General features: G+C 39.0%; 1 protein-coding gene across 1 annotated transcript; it reads left to right on the forward strand.

The window, feature by feature from the left end:
* The first annotated feature begins 1,091 nt into the window (after positions 1 to 1,091).
* LOC139726444 (sodium-dependent phosphate transport protein 2C-like) lies at positions 1,092 to 9,169 on the forward strand. Its single transcript, XM_071637400.1, has 6 exons — positions 1,092 to 1,232; positions 1,532 to 1,730; positions 5,984 to 6,259; positions 6,543 to 6,853; positions 7,141 to 7,468; positions 7,743 to 9,169. Exons 1-6 carry the CDS (start codon positions 1,092 to 1,094, stop codon positions 8,723 to 8,725), a joined length of 2,238 nt encoding a protein of 745 aa, XP_071493501.1. The 3' UTR covers positions 8,726 to 9,169.
* The last annotated feature ends 6,625 nt before the right edge of the window (positions 9,170 to 15,794 follow it).

The following is a 15,794-nucleotide window of genomic DNA, read 5'->3' on the forward strand; positions in this document are numbered from 1 at the left end:
AATGAAACTGACATCATTTTGATGACAGAACGCTATCAATTATAAATGCAAGGTTAAATTGTTAGATAATAAAAACGAATAACAGCTGGAGCTACCTGAGCTTTTAGTCTTTTCTTGTAGTTTATTAGTTTACGTACACCCTATTATATCTATTTCACATTTGCCACGATTGGGGTAGAAGCAAACCAGTCCAAATCATGTATGCCTTTTATTCCGCTTAAAAAAAAAAAAAAAAAAGTACCCACATTCGACCGGGAAGCAATTAAAAGCATTCTGAAATTGGAAAGTATCGGTGAAGCAGATATAGTAGATACATGTATTATACATATTGTGTAAGCTCTGCCCACAGACTCACAGGATCGAGTAGCCTGTGTTGTGTTGATGCGACCTACATTCTAGGAAAACTGATTCGGTGGATTCGTGAGTTGGCTGTTTACTACGCAAACGGGACGGACTTCGTATTAAAAAACACCGGATTGTGTACAATCCCGAGTACACTGTACCGTACATGTACGTAGTCGTAGTACCGCGAAATTCTCAACGTTCGTCGGCCTACAATGCATGCATGAGGGAGTTACTACGGTCCTGTGAGGTGGGACATGTGCTTGCATAGTTGTGTGTTTATGCCTGGCTGAAAAGTCTGATCCATTATCAAAATAAGGGGATTTTATTTTCTATAGAGAATGTGAAAGTAAATAAAACATGTTTTGGATCAGTTTCGAATTTCTTTTTTGTAAATGAATATTTTTGTATTTAGTTTATCTTAAGTCTTTGGGGTTTTCAGGTATTTGATTATAAACTCAACGTATAATAAAATTATATTTCCCCTGTAAGATATTAGACTCGTCTACTACGGCCGATCATGTGAACACCACGAGCCCCACATCGGTCTTTTGCGGTTTCATTATGAATGAATGCTACGTCATAGAGAAATGCGTTTTGATTGGTCAGATCCCGTCTGTTTCGAACAGCTTTAGGTTCGCGCCCACCTTTTCTCGACTCAGTTTATGGCTGACACTCGTATGAAGATGGTACTAGTACTCTCTGAACATACGGAATCAATTCCGCGGAGTAGTACTCCTGACGCCGATATGCGCGATATGGAGGATCTGCAGACAGCAGAACCTTTACTTTCTTCTTCAGCAAGACTATCAAGTCCTGCAAGAACACCTCCACCGCCATATTCACTGATGCCGGACATGGAATCACAAATTATTTTCGAAATTCGAAAGGTATGTCCCCTCGCATGCTGCTGCTGCATGCCGCCGCCGCCGCCGCCGCCGTGATGCCCGGCTAGACCGGCTAGCTACTGCTAGTCACTTGGAATTGCGCGCGCTTACCACTACAACTGTACGAATATAAAGAATCGCATAGAAAGGTGAGTTTCTGCCTTTGCTTGCTTTGCGACCTTCTGCACTGGTGGGCTCTGCTCGTGAATGAATGATATCATGTATTAATTAGATGTATATCGCAGTTGCTTCTGTATAATTAACCTTTTTTTTTTAATTGCTCATTACACTTACACTAACAGGTAGATTTGGCCGATGCCGAAGCTGCGAATGGTGATATTTGTCTCGATCTTGAACGTGATGTTGCCGAGAAAGATACCAAGAACAAAGCCTCGGTGGGAGGGACTCTTCTTGGAGACGAAGAAGCGCCGGCCGGAGCCGAAGAGGAAGAAGATCCATGGGCTTTGGCCGAACTGAAAGACACTGGCACTCCATGGAAAGGTAAGAAAAGACTGAGATGAGAAGAGTACTTTTTTGAGTTTTACTTTTATGAGAATCTCTACTCATGCTACAACCTGATGTACGCTGTAACGTTAGTCTTTTGCGACCACTCTGACATCTGTACTAATGACATGACATGTGTCTATTTAATTCTGGACATCGCGGCCATTTCAAATCCAGCAGTACAGCACTTTTCGCGATATCTAGACTCTAACACTAGTAACAGTGACAGTTAAACTGTTACTGTTAGGGTCTAAGATCATCATGGGTCTTGGATTTGCATGCTCTTTACTTTATTCAATAAATAATAAGAGATCTAACGTTAGATCTATCTGGAGAAAAAAAAAAGTTATTGTTAAACCTGAATCCACATCTCATCCAAAACAAATTAGGACAAGTTCACCTTCATAGACATGTGGGTTGAGTGAATGCAGCAAGAACACATCAGTGAAAGTTTGAGCAAAATCGGACAATCCGTTCAAAAGTTATGAATTTTTGAAGTTTCTGCTCAGTCACAGCTGGATGAAAAGACTACTATAATATAGCTTGTGATGTTACATGAGTACAACGATATAAAGAAAGAATAAAGAAAATTATATTTCCATTTTTCTCGCATAACGAAAGAACACTTGACTTCTCTCTTTCAGAAGGCAGGGGGAATGATATTACCCTTGACATACATCAGTGGCAAGTTGAAGAAATGTGCACTTTTTAATATTCAGAGTTATATAGAACTCTATAGCATTATTCATGCTATCATTTTGAGGCAACTTTGTTTACATGGCAGAGATTAGATGAATTGATGTAGCAAAATATAGACTTATTTCTATTCGTAAAATGTTTGAACTGTTTCATCAAAACCTGATCTAGAACTTGGTCTAGAATATGGCTTCAGGAGAATACAGCATATCTCTCTGTACTGATATGTGTTGACCACATAGACACCTAAATTGGTAAATTGATTCAATGAATGCCAGAATATTTGAAGAGTTTTATTGCAAAACAAACTACCTGATCATGTATACTATTTAAACTCCATTCTTGTTGAGTTGAGATATAGCACTGGAAAGGTTTATGCATCTCTCTATCTAATGATGGACTTAGAACTCTACAAATTGTATTACTTAAAGATGTTTAAAAATGACATTGACACATTATGTATTTATAGCCCATTTTGCAATGAAACTCGCCATTTGCAGAAGTCATCTGTAGACTCAAGAGCTTGAGAAAAATCAGTTGATTCCATTTAATAATCATGAAATTAAAGTTTTGTTTAAGTCATTGTGCTGTGAGAAGAAGCTGGCAACAATATGGGGCAAATTAGTTAGTTTTTCCTCTCAAAGCAAAGCAACAACAACAACAATGTATTAATTAATGTTAGGCAGAGTGGGAGTTACAGACAATATAAAGAGAAACTTGAAAAATGTTCACCTTGTTTTTGTCGAGTTAAAAATTCCCTTGTCTTGTTTAATACTGACCTAAGTTTGGAGAATTTCCCTCCCTTCTGAAAGAGATTTAAAGGACAAGTTCACCTTCATAAACATAAGGATTGAGAGAATGCAACAATATTGGTAGAACACATCAGTGAAAGTTTGAGTAAAATTGGACAATCAATGCAAAAGTTATGAATTTTTAAAATTTTTGTGTGGGAACCACTGGATGAGGAGACTACTACAGCTTGTGAGTCATATGCGTACAACAGTATAAAGAAAATGTAAAGAAAATTCAACATAATTTCACTTTTTTCGCATTTATAATAATAGAGCACTTGACTTGCCTCTTTCTAAAGGCAGGGGGAATAATATTACCCAAAACTTTTGTCGGTAACGAGTAGGGGGAATGTGTACTTTTTTCAAAAGATGAAATTTTGTGAAATTCTCTTTATATTTTCTTTATATTGTTGTACGCATGTGACATCTAAGTTATTCACACACTGCAGTAGTCTTCTCATCCAGCGGTTACTGCACAAAAACTTCAAAAATTCATAACTTTTGAACGGATTGTCCAATTTTCCTCAAACTTTCAATGATGTGTTCTACTAATTTTGCTACATTCTCTCAATCCTTATGTTTATGAAGGTGAACTTGTCCTTTAAGTCAGTCGAGTGTTGTTTGGTGTCCGGTTAATTCTGTTGGATCCTTCTAATACCTAACAGCAGATACACAATGTATTCAAAAAAATCTTCATATTTAAGGGTTGTGACCCACTTGTCAGTGATCCTATTAAATTTCTGCATTTGCTAAACCCTCATAGATAATTAGAACATGTGTAATTGGTGAAGTTACCACATAAAATTTGTATTTCTTTCCATGTATGAATATTAAAGTGCCTCTGACTTGAGCCTTGAGATTTTTTTTTTTTTTCAGTGAGTGTAAATTCAGTTATGAAATTCATCAAAAGGAATGCTGAGTGCCCAATGTATTTTCAGGCATTTGCATAGTAGAGGTTTTCCTGGGCAGTTGAGTTGATGTGTTCTCTGATCAAATACTACAGTATATTGCATTTGCTTGAGACACCCCAACACTTGTGTTCAGGGTCTTGACATGTGTGAGAATTAAAACACTTATTCATCATAGTGATGATGAATCATCACCATCTATGCAAAAGTGTCAGCTATTGGTGCACTGTACTAGTACATGTCAGAAAGCGTTAAGAAAAGATACACTTTGCAACTTGTACAAGACACTTCGTGCAGTACATGTTCATTCATTTACTCAGTATGCACTGCAAACACATAAGATAAGAACCACGTGGCATGAGAAAACGCCGGTAACCGGTATGCAGTGTAGTGAAGCCATGACCTCACTACACAGGACTGAAAATCCTTTGTGTATATGCTAGACGTGCAAACCCATGCACAGTGCTGTGTGTGTATTGTGTGTGTAAGGGTGTATTGTAAGGGCATGTGTGTGAAAGGGTTTGGCCGGTGAATGCATATTACAATCACGGACATGTAAGAGGTGAGGCCTGTGATGTACATGTGATTGGCTTCGCTTCCGTATGGTACGATCAGACCGTCCGGGATCTGTCAGGGTGGAGGCTTACCGGTACATGCCATGGATTCCAAGATTCTGTGATTTTCCATGGCTGGGCTGGAGGCAGCCTCCAATATCCTGCAGGGAATGTGCTTTGTGTGTTGCGCTGGCTTTGACAGCACTGGGCGTATATGAAAAGCACAAAAACCTAATTTGTCGGTAAAATTTGTTAATACTTCTACTAGTGTAGCCTTACTATGTATTTAAAATTGGTCATGTACTACAGCCTAGGAACTGCAATAATTTTTCAGTTGAGAATGAACTAAGTCATGTTCCATGTTGACTAAATAAAGAGTAGGCCTATAATTTACATTCTTTCTGAATTTTGATTGTTTGCACCAAAATACAGAAAGGATGTTTTTGTGCCTCCCATTAATACTACATCCACGACTTTGGAGTCCAGTTCTTTGTTCTTATCTAATCAAATGTAAATAATGACCTGCTGCCAGTTCAGCACACTGCACACTTATAATTTTCTAGGCATACATGCATAAGATAAGACCAGGGAGGTGGGAAGAGATGATAAGACTTTAAATTATATGCGATACTGTAAAAGTGGACATTTTCGTGGTGTTGAAATTTTCACGCATTTGGCGCAACCAGAAACTAGCGCGAAAATAAAAACATGCAAATATTGTTGCTTGCCATATGTTCCTCTGCGTGATGTCTTGATTCCGCGGAATTCAAAAAAAAGAGAAACTCTTCCTGCGTGGCCAAGCGCGAAAAATTAGTCGCGCGAAAATATCCACTTTTACAGTACAGTACTCTAGAATGAGCAGCTTTGAGCATTCAGTGAATGATTTTGAAACATTACCGGTATGTTTTTCTTTTGTTTGAATAGTGCCAATTTTTATGTGTTGGTTTGTTTGTTTGTGAGCACGATGTGTGTGAGAGTAAAGGGAATCCTAAGAATACTTGACCTGGTGGTGATTATATTTCACCTTGATAATTCCACTACTAGTATTTGAAGATGTTTTTTTTTTTTGGGGGGGGGGGGGCTCCTGTCTCATTTATACAGAATATTTCAGAACTTTGGGACTGTCGCTGTATTTGCCATAGAGATTTAACGGCTATCATGACTTCTTGTGTTAAGATTTTGCTTCCTTTCCCTCCTGAACAGTGAAATGTTTGAGATATATTTTGGTACTATTTTTTGATGTTGTAATGATCTCACTAACACGAACTTTATATTCCTATTCTGTTGTATTTCCCCTCCAGAACTGTCATGCTGTATGAAGCTGAGGTATGCATTTGTCAACTGGTTCTTCAAGCCCATTTTCATTGTCACGCTGCTGTACTTCTTCATTTGCTCGCTGGATCTGATGAGCTCTGCTTTCCGCCTCCTTGGTGGGAAGGAGGCCGGTGAGGTATTTGCCCAGAACGACCTGCTCAACAACCCAATCTGCGGGCTCATGATCGGAATCTTGGCCACTGTCCTCGTTCAGAGCTCGTCGACGTCAACCTCCATCGTTGTGACTATCGTTGCTGCAGGAAGTGAGTAGTTCATCAGACTTAACTTTTTATAGGCTGTCATCATCTGCAAAATGTGTGAGAAAAATCTGTTAAATGATGTCCTGCAAACTCATTCATTCCAAACAAGAAATAGTAAGGTGTTTCCTTCAGAGTGTCGAGTTGCCAGATGGCCACAATGCTATGCACTAAATGTTGAAACTTGTGATTCTGATTACCATCGTACTTACATTCATTTCACCAATGTCTGCATGTTTTGATTTAGCATGTTAATTAAAGAAAACAAACGTTTGTCTTGTTCTTTCAGTTCTGCCCGTCCGTCCTGCCATCTACATTGTCATGGGTGCCAATATCGGAACATCTGTCACAAACACCATCGTCTCCATGGCTCAGTCTGGCAACCGGGCAGAGTTCCGACGCGCTTTCGGTGGCGCCACTGTCCACGACATGTTCAACTGGCTGTGTGTCATCTGCCTACTGCCCTTGGAGGCTGCTACTGGCTACCTCTACCTCCTGACCAGCAAGATTGTGGACTCCTTTCACATAGAAACCAATGAGGATGTCAAAGTGGAACTGCTGAAGGTCCTGACGAAGCCCTTCTCCAAGAAGATCATCCAGGTAAATAATTTAGCTTGAAAGTAATGACTCAACAATTTATAGTCATTGGTTGCTTTCCCCCCCCCCCTTTTTTTCAGTTCTTACTACAAAATTACTCTGGGAAAGAGGAAAAGATATTGTACAGTGTTAAGAATTTGTGCAAATTTGCGGCTGTGAATGGAACTTACAAAGTTTGTACCTTGAAATCAGCACAGTAAACATGTTTGTATGCATATTGCACCTGTCATTGTTTATTAGAATTATAAAAAAAATGACAACCTATTTATTCTTTATTTCCAATTTTGCAGATTGACAGTAAAAAGATCGCCAAGATTGCCACTGGAGAGATCAAATCCCAGGGACAGTCTCTTCTGAAAGTCTGGTGCGAGAAAGAGAAGGTGCCGAGGATCGTCAACGAGACTGTTGGTGCCCTTGTCGCCAATTCTACTGGTGTGGCCCCCACTGCTGACGGTTTCAATGCCACGACCACTGGATACCCTCTCTGGTGGGATGCTACATCCAGCACTTCCACCCCGCCCAGTACCAATACCACTTCAGTGGCTGCAACTACCAGCATAGCAACAACAGATGTGGCTCAGCCAGTTACAGAGATGGTGGAAATTGGAGTAGAGAAATGTAAGTAATCTTTGTAAATACATTCAGCTCATGCATATTACAAATACATGTACAATGTAAGTCAAAGATGAACAATTGTTTCTTATCTTTATCCCAATGATCGATTTTGCTTGTGTCAGCACATAGAAAGCATTTTTTATAAAACAGAATGAAGTAAAATGTTTCTTTGTGTCTCATTAGAACATAGAATATACATATTGTATATGAAATAAGAATTGCATCAAACATGATTTTAACAGTCTCTCTTGTATATTCTGTGTTTTTAAATTTTCAGGTCACTTCTTGTTCAATGGTACTGGTTTGTCAGACCGAGCCATTGGTGGCATCCTCCTGGTCATAGCACTGGTGATGCTGTGTGGCTGTCTCATCATGATGGTCAAGACACTCAATTCGTTGCTAAAAGGTCGCGTGGCTGGCATCATCCGACGCACCATCAATGCCGACTTCCCAGGACCGTTCTCCTTCCTCACTGGCTACTTTGCTATCCTGGTGGGTGCTGGGGTGACATTCCTCGTCCAGAGCAGCTCGGTCTTCACGTCCGCCATGACGCCACTGGTCGGCGTGGGTGTCATCACCCTGGATAGGATGTACCCTCTCACTCTGGGCTCGAACATCGGCACCACCGCGACGGGTCTCCTGGCAGCCATGGCCAGCTCTGGGGACAAGCTTGAAAACAGCATCCAGATCGCCCTCTGCCATCTCTTTTTCAACATTTCCGGCATCCTCATCTGGTACCCCATCCCAGTGATGCGCAAGGTGCCCATCCTCCTGGCCAAGAAGCTTGGCAACACGACTGCAAAGTACCGCTGGTTTGCCATTATGTACCTCATCTTGATGTTCTTTGTGCTCCCGCTGACCGTATTCGGCCTCTCCCTCATCAGCATTTGGTGTCTGGTGGCCATCGGCGGCCCTCTCATTCTCCTCGCAATATTCATCGTGGTGGTCAACGTGTTACAGACGAAGAAGCCCCACTTCCTGCCAGAGAAGCTGCGTAGCTGGGATTTCCTGCCCCTGTGCTTGCACTCCCTGGCCCCTCTGGACCATCTCATCTCCAAGATGCTCCAAACAATCAAGAACTGCTGCCCGTGCAACAAGAACTCAAAAGGAGCCCTCAATGTGAGCGGTCAGCCCCTTGTAAACAGTAATGGTGCCTCTCCAGTGAAGGTTCACTATGATGTAGTAAATGAGCGGACAGATACCTTGCCGGCATCTGATTTGAGCAATGCCAATGGGGCTGAACGACTGAGCACGCTATGACCATGTAACCATCTTGGATAATCAGCATGCGGTGTGATATGCCATTGCATGCCATGGGCAGTTGCAAATAGATGTATGCCGCAGTTTTCCAGTAAGTCATTTAGTTTTCCCCGTCCAAAACTCCATCTTCAGACATGCATGGCTTGGAATCTATTTTTGTACACGTGTATATGTACAGCCAATACCTTCTTCGATTCTGATTTCATGACATTTGTACACACATGTTATGAAATGGGAAAAACTAACTTATATGAGTTATACTCGGGTCAAGATCTACGTGGTCAGTGGTATTGTGATGTTAGCTTTGTCTTGATAAGCAACTTCCTAGTTTTGAAATATTAACTTATTCTATATGTAGGAGTTTTATTTATTTTTATTTCAAACTGGAATTTGTTTGCTGGGCTTGCAAATGTCAAGTGGTTAAAACCGTCTCAGCCGTGCACTCTTGTCAGTCATACAGGAGAACTGAAATGTTACATGAGAATTCATGTTTGTTCGTACATTATTTTCTAGAATAATTTATCAAGTGCACAAGTGTCGCTATTAAAATCCATGTTCCAACTTGCAATAACCAAAGTCTGGGAATACAGCGATAAAACAAGACAAGTAAAGCAATAGCAGGAAAGAATTGTTCTTTCTTGGCTTTTCAGCAGTATTTTGCAACATTCATCATTACAAAAACCCAAATGTACATACATGTACATGTAGTTGCAAAGTGTTGTGCTGAGTATTTTGTTCACTGAAATCTACACCATTACAATTTCTCAAGGTATTCATACATAACCTAATCTGAAATGTGTCAAATGCTGTGTTGAAGATTTTTTTTTTTCAAGACTTTCATAGACACTTTTGTCAGTGACTTTTGGTGATTCATTTGTCCAGTCAATTTTCTTGTGGACAAATTTTCTTTGTTTTCATTGTCATTTACATCTGATAATCAACCTCGGGTCGATATTTATGGAACAAGTTTGAAATGTTTCGTTGGTCAAACAAGGTTGATTTTATTTACCTCATTGGAGCATGGGCATTACCAACAAACAACCAAAATAGTATTGGTGTTCATCATTGGACCATGCAATTCTGTATCATGATGCAATAATATCCAATGAACTGTCAGATGTGGTTTTCTTTCTGAACACCTATCTTGTCTGCCATGTTACTGACTTGTTTATGCCTCCGCTGGAAGGGTGCCGGAGGCATTATTAATACTAGGTATGTGCTATGAATGGTTCTATTCATCAAAAAAAAAAAAAAAAACAGTTTTGCTTATCAACTCAACTCATGAAAGTCTACTGAAGCAGGTGAAACTTATCAGGGTCTTCTGCAGTAATACTATTTTTAGTTTTCTCGAGGGAAGATCAAGAATAAAATTGCAAGTGTGTGCAATTCATGTAATGGCCCTTTCTGAGGTATGGTGTGCGTTGATGTAACCGAGTTAAAGCCGTGCATTGAAGCACGGCAGATGTGTAGGGTGTGTATGTGTGATTTGACCAATGTGCCTACGTTGAGTTTGGCTGTGTAAAGAAACTTGTAATATAGCAGATTTTTGTTTTGTATAATGCGCAAGTTAATAAAAGAAATTTATCAAAGTGAATTACATACTGTGGTTTTGTTTCAATTTGTTTGTGTAACATATTATAAAGGCAGGGTGAAATGCATGTGTGTGATTTTCTCTTTCAGATGTATACACAACAGAAAAGCTCGAGCTTTTTATCTTCAGCTGTGAAGAATGTGAGGTGATTGCATAGTTTATGTGCAGATACATGTACTGTTGTATGAAGTGGAATTGCCGAGTACAGTTTTGGTTGAGACTTAACTTCAGGTTTTTATTTTGTGGTGATATAGTGAGAAGCCTCTTCTGAAATATGAAAGAGCATGTACAGTGTAATTCAAAGAGCGATTCAATCTTTATTTGATGAAAATTGGTTTTGAAATGGCTGAGATATCCAAAACAGAGTGATACAATAAGTGTGGGACCCACATTTTATTGCAATCATTTTGTTTTACTTTGTTTTTGGATGTTTCAGCTATTCCAAACCTGATTTTTATCAAACACACTTTGAATTCCTCCTAAAATGGTATGCTCTGTACTATTTCATAAATGTTTTCTTGGTATCTCGCAAAAAAATTAAGGCCTAATTTTCATCTCCACCAATACTGTACTATCCCTACATGGGTGAATTGTCCGAGCTGGAAAGAAATGTATTTGTGTGGCACAGCAATACACGATACACCAATTATAGTAACGCAGGATTTTGAAGGTTGAGAAGGACTGAGACTACTGTACATGCACAAATGTATAACAATAAACATTGTTTTCATTTCTGCTTTCCTACAACAAACTGCCATCCTAAATAATACATAACATTCAACAACAACAACAAAAAAAAAAAACACTTATAAAGACAATGAGCAATGTAAAGCTGTACATTGTACTATACCTATCAAGTGAGTTATGTTACACAATACAAGATCGGTGAACATGAATATGCCTAAAATGGACAATAAACATGATATTCTACATGTTGGAAGATGCACCAAATACATCATTGAGTCAATGACTGGGTATCAAGGGGTCAGGGAGAGTGAAAGGAAGGGGGGGGGGGGTTGTTAATCTAATCAGCCAGTACGTGTTTGGTGCTTCTGTTGCAATCGCGTGACAAGAAAAACTGTGTTTATGCGGTTCATTCGGACATACAGTTTGTATAAAAGGACAACTGAAAATATTTTTTGGTGTGATTTTTTTCCTTTTTTTTCTGTGTACCGGAAGCTAGAATGAGTGGTGTATGGGTATATGTATGGTATGTACAGCATGTATGGACTTGCGGTACAAGAAACTGCAATGTCTGTTGTTTATTGCTGTGTGGTTTTACGAAGCACACGATCCATCACAAAATCTCAGTTGTAGTACTGTATCATGGTGAAACCATAATGCTGGATTTACAAGGCTTTAATTCATTGATGTCCATGCTACAACAGCACGCAAAATTCTAGTATGAAATGTTTACACATGTACGTGTAGACATACAGTTATTTTCACCAAGTTTTGTATGACACAAAGAATGTACATAGGAAAGACAGTCTGTGTTGTGACCAACACATGGCTATTAGCTCACAGCATGTCATACTCTAGTATTCATTACCTACCTCTACAATATTCTAGAATTCACAAAACATTGCATTCACAGAATGAATTTGCTTGTCACCGTATTGCAGATCTTTCAACATCACAGTACAGCACAAGGTCAAACATAGCAAGATACCTGATACATATATACCCAGAAAAGCACTCAGAGAGCTCAGACCTCCACCATGAAGCTCATTTCCACCCATACATGCGTGCTGAAGATCCCAAATTTCCAAACACAATACGATAAAAACCTTTTTGTTTACATCATCAGCTTCCAACTACATGTATGTGGCCATGGGGCCTGTCCCTGAGCAGAGCATGTGCTTAGAGCATAGCTTGAACTCCTAACTTTATTGATTCTGTCTGAAAAAAGAAAAGAAAAAGAAAAGTCTTTCAAAGGTCCGCAAATATTCCCGGATAACTACCTAAAGTTAATCATTATTCCTTGTGTCATTATCAACTTTTCCTGCAAGTTTCATTTAGATACATTCACTACCTTTCAAGTTATTTTTGCAAACAGACAGATAAACCAAAACTGATGAAAACATAACCTCCTGCCTTGGTAGAGGCAATGGGGTTATCTGACAAGCCCCATTCCTGCTATATTCTTTAGATTTTATCTGTGATACATATCTAGATACCCAAGGACAAGGAAATTTCAGAAGTTGCATGCAGCTGGTCATGAAATTCCCCTGTATTTCATGTCCTTTTTATAGTGCTCACATTTTGTGTTCCAACTTGGTTGTCTGTCTGTTTGCAAACACTACATGTATTGCTTTTATTCTCTTGCTAAAGGTTTTCACAAATGTTAGCATGTCCTTTCTCTCTGGTTCAAGAAAATAATTGTTTCAATGTTTTATTCTCAACTTCAGGTCTCCTCTTTGACATAAGAGAAGTGCATTTTTTCATACAAAGGGAAAACAAATATGTTTTGTTGGCAGAGTTCTACATTTTGATGGATTACAGTGTATAATGAAATACAGGTAGTGTTTGTTTATGCCATTATAGTGTTTTACAATGAAGATTGGTTCAATCAGCCTTGTTGGGCAAAGTTCTCCTTGTTTATCCTAAAACACACAGTCAGTCACCTTACTGGAAATAAACAGCAAACAAGCATACAAACAAACAAGCAACACACAAACAAAATATGGCAGGGCTTTCAGACATATACATACAGTGTATGCACAGGATAAATTACACTTTACATGCGACTCTGTAAACGGTTGCCAACATTCTTCTACTTTTTGGAAGTGTCTTTATTGCTTGCTCTCTCATTCTGTTCATTACACTATTCCATTACAGTGTGATAGCATAAATGAAACCAACATCAATACCGATGAACACAAACTTTCATTGCCATGTTGAACAACAAATGCACATGTATTGAAAAAAAAATCAATGCGGTGCCAAAATTGGATGCATGAGAAGACAAGAAACTAATTTCTTTCTCTTTTTTTCACTTGTCCTTATTTTCCAAAACACAGACAAATGATATTCAAGTTGTATTAAGCCTTCGACCCAGCACTTCTCAGTTGTCTTCCCTTCCCCAAATGAAGGATGGAGTTTAAAAAATTAACAACTTTGTGTGAAACTCCATGGCACTAGTAAATTTGAGCTGTCAAAGTACAAAGTTTACTGAAAAAATGAGATTTTCTTACTGTAAATGGTTCTATTTCATTTTAATATTTAGATAACTGATTCAGGTTTTGACTAAAATGTAATTGCACTATTAAGGAAAGGCCACTACTTTATGGGTTATAAACACATTCAATACATCACAGCTTGCCAATAGCACTTGCAGCTATGGAGTAAAACACACATAGTGCGGCCTATATGAGTTCATAAAAATAGTAACTAAATAGTTTCCACAAAATTCACATTCATATATGCTGTAATACACATAGTAGGGCAGATATGTAACAAAAATTGGTCGAAATGCTCACATCCGGCGGAAAGTATGAAATTTTGCATTTGTATTTTGTATTTTGGGGCGCTGATTTCAAATATTGCCGGATCCAAGAGATCTGATCACGGGGTCGGCCGCCATTTTGAATTCCAATATGGCCGCCATCACAAAACAAATTCAAAGATCCCTATCTTCAGTTCTGAATGACTCGTGACACCAAAATTTGGTACATATGAGCGTTTTGACACATTGAATTTGATGACAGTTTGATTTGGAGTGTCTGACAAACATCGAATGGCCGCCATTTTGAATTCCAATATGGCCGCCTCGACGAAATATTCAAAATCCCTATCTCGATTTCTCAGTGGTGAGAGATCCTGAAATTTGGGGTAAACAAGTATTTTAACATACTGAGCTAAAATATTAACTGATGTGATGTGTCTGACAAACGCGATGTCTGCTATTTTGAATTCTAATGTGACTACGAAGACAAACATCATGACTAACATTCACGGGCATGTCAAAAAGTGCAGCAAAAAGGAAGCATAATGCACCTTTCACTGACGTCACAATGTAAATACAGCAGCGCGCACTCTATCAGATACAAACGCGCGCTCAATCAGGTAGCCTAATTTACAAACCCGAGATAGAGATTTTCAACACTCCAACATGGCAGTATGTATAAAAATTCAAATTGGCTGCCGTGCAGCTTGTCAGACAAATCAAATGAGTCTGTTATTGAAGTCATCATATCACCATGCTTTAATATATCAAGTTCCAATGGCTAATGTCATTCAGAAGTGAAGATAGGGATCTTTGACGGCGGCCATATTGGAATTCAAAATGGCGGCCAACCCCGTTGTCAGACCTCTTGGATCCGGCAATTTTTGAAATCAGCGCCTCAAAATACCCCTATATGCAAGATTTCATACTTTCCGCCGGATGTGAGCATCTTTTTCACATATCTGCCCCACTAAGAGTAGATGACACACTTTTGACAATTGAATATACATAATTTTTCTTTGGTTTCTCTAAGAGCGATGTCAGAACTGTTTTTCAAGGAGACTCAATATTATATGGTACATTGTGTACCTGGTACTGATAAAATATAACAAAGTGCTTGTATGCCTATAGTTTCCAAATGGGACCTGTAAGACAATTTTGTAATTGGTAGAATTAAAGATCGTGAGTTAAATTGCCATATTGAAAAGGAAGTACCCCTTTTCCAGGAAACGGTAAGAAATTTCCACAATTGGAGATGGTATGTACCACATTTGCATTACACGAGGCAGTACTTGTGTGATATATTAATTTCATATGTAAAGGTCTACTGGCAAAATGGGTGAATATAAAAACACTGCAATATATACCACATATTAAAGTAATCTTTCCAGTCCTGAGACTGTCCAACACATGCTTCTGTGACACAGATAGGCCACATATATTGATATTTGGTAAATCTGAAAGTGCTTTTCAACATCAGAAAAAGCATCACACAGTTGTTACATCATGTCATACACTGAACACAAATAGCAAAATTTGTTGGCAGGGGTATAGGAGATATTGATTTCTAGAGAAGACAACTTTGTTACTGTCCACAACATAATATAATCATTAGGATGAAAGCTTCTTAACTCTTAACGTGCCATGGTCACCGAACGGCGACCTTAGTCCTGACGTGCCATGGTCGCCGATCGGCGACTAAGAAGAGCAAGAAAAGCATTGATAATTTAAGTTATTGTGGTATCGTAATGTGATACACCAAGCAACTGCCAATGATATGTACTGGTAGCTGATTAGCATAGCCATCATTTCCACTAAAAATATGAGCATGCTTACATTGGAAAATTTTGAGTAAATACACAATTTTTCAGCTAGATGTATTTTTTTCGCGTCGGGAAAATCCGCAGCGGGCGCACCCTCTGCGAGATGTGTATGGATCAAAAGTCTCATAGGTAAACCACGTGTATGTATGCTATTGAATCAGCGTGTAATGTATATGCGGTTCCACTCGCATTGTTCCGCTTGGACGC

This window comes from Diadema antillarum, unplaced genomic scaffold (assembly GCF_040938485.1).
Source record: "Diadema antillarum isolate AM-2024a unplaced genomic scaffold, OU_Dant_1.0 seq00000083_RagTag, whole genome shotgun sequence".
Taxonomy (NCBI): domain Eukaryota; kingdom Metazoa; phylum Echinodermata; class Echinoidea; order Diadematoida; family Diadematidae; genus Diadema; species Diadema antillarum.